The sequence below is a fragment of the Suricata suricatta genome, chromosome 5, assembly GCF_006229205.1.
Source record: "Suricata suricatta isolate VVHF042 chromosome 5, meerkat_22Aug2017_6uvM2_HiC, whole genome shotgun sequence".
NCBI classification, from domain to species: Eukaryota; Metazoa; Chordata; class Mammalia; order Carnivora; family Herpestidae; genus Suricata; species Suricata suricatta.
This window is the reverse complement of record NC_043704.1, coordinates 152,431,794-152,433,200: the sequence shown is the minus strand read 5'-3', so window position 1 is coordinate 152,433,200 and position 1,407 is coordinate 152,431,794. Positions and strand designations below refer to the sequence as shown.

Below are 1,407 nucleotides of genomic sequence, written 5' to 3'. Positions count from 1 at the left end.
CTGTCAGTGCAGAGCCCGATGTAGGGCTCGAGCTCATGAACCATGAGATCCAGACCTGAGCTGACGTCGGACGCTTAGCCAGCTGAGCGCCCCAGGTGCCCCAAGGTCTATTTCTGAGCAAGAGCTCCGCTGGCTGAGTTGAGATCGCGGCCTTCTGTCGACGGCACCGCACTGCGGGAGGAAGGAGGTTTCTGAAGGGACTCGGGGACCCTTTCAGGTTCCATATTTTGGGGGCAGAGTGTCTGTTTTGTCATCCCACAGACTAAACCCATTGCAGGAAAGATATTTCCCCCCAAAAGAGGTTGAGGAGTGTTAGGAAGAGGGACTGGATGACTGGTGACCAGGAAGTGACCAGTTTCTTTTGCAGTTGAAAACTGTTGACACCTAATTTAAAAACAAAACAGCAACCGGTGAAGCTGATAAAGTTTGTTTACCTAGTGCTTCCAGACTTTCCGTATGACTGTAACAGACTGTATAAGAAATCTACTTTATGTGTTTTCTTTGCTTTTCCTGACAGTTAACCATCAAAAAAAAAAAAAAAAAAGGTAATTTGAGAGAGAGCGAGAAAGAGAGAGAGAGAGAGCTTGCCCGAACGAGTGGGGAAGGGGCAGAGGAAGAGAGAGATGGGGATCCCAAAAAGGCTTTGCTCTGCCGGCACAGAGCCCAGTGCGGGGCTGGAACCCACAAACGCGAGATCGTGACCTGAGCTGAAGTCAGGCGCTGGACGCCCGACAGACTGAGCCACCCGGGAGCCCGACGGTTTGTCGTCTGTGAGAGAAGGCGTGCACCGATTGCGCGTTGTTTGTTTATATTTAGGCGTCAACAGGGAAGTGCCCAGTTCGCAGTCCTTCCTTGGGGTCCCCACCGTCTGACTTCAGGAGTTAGATGCCAGTCTGAATCCAGTTACCCAGCCGATACTCAGATAACCAAAGGGTACGCCCGCAGAGATGATGTTAAAGCTTTGATGTCAGGATGTCACGAGGAGAGCTTCGTGCGGACGACACTGCTGCGTTGCAGTGACACTTTTGGTTCTTAAATACAGAACAGAATTGTGTCCCGTCAAACAAGCGTACCATCTTCTGCGTCCTCAGCCTTTCTTTATGCGTCAGGACTTCCTTCTCTCTGCCTCACGTCAAAAAATACTTTTTTCTTAATGTTTTATTTTTGAGACAGAGACAGAGCATGAGCAGCGAAGGGGCAGAGAGAGGGGGAGACACAGAACTGGAAGCAGGCTCCAGGCTCTGAGCTGTCAGCATGGAGCCCAACACGGGGCTCGAACCCACGAACGTGAGATCATGACCTGAGCTGAAGCTGGAGGCTTAACCGACTGAGCCATCCAGGCGCCCCTCTCTGCCTCACTTTTAAATCAGAACTTGTGGAAACGGGGGTTTGAAGTTTCAAGTTTCA

At 51.0% G+C, this 1,407-nt stretch overlaps 1 protein-coding gene across 1 annotated transcript in view; it reads left to right on the top strand.

Annotated features, from left to right (window-relative positions):
* The window catches only part of ULK4 (unc-51 like kinase 4), a 492,439-nt gene that overhangs the window by 61,781 nt on the left and 429,251 nt on the right, over positions 1-1,407 (top strand). The window contains exon 19 of the mRNA XM_029938787.1: positions 144-217. Within this exon, the coding sequence (XP_029794647.1) occupies positions 144-217 (74 nt within the window). The remainder of the gene's footprint in view (positions 1-143; positions 218-1,407) is intronic.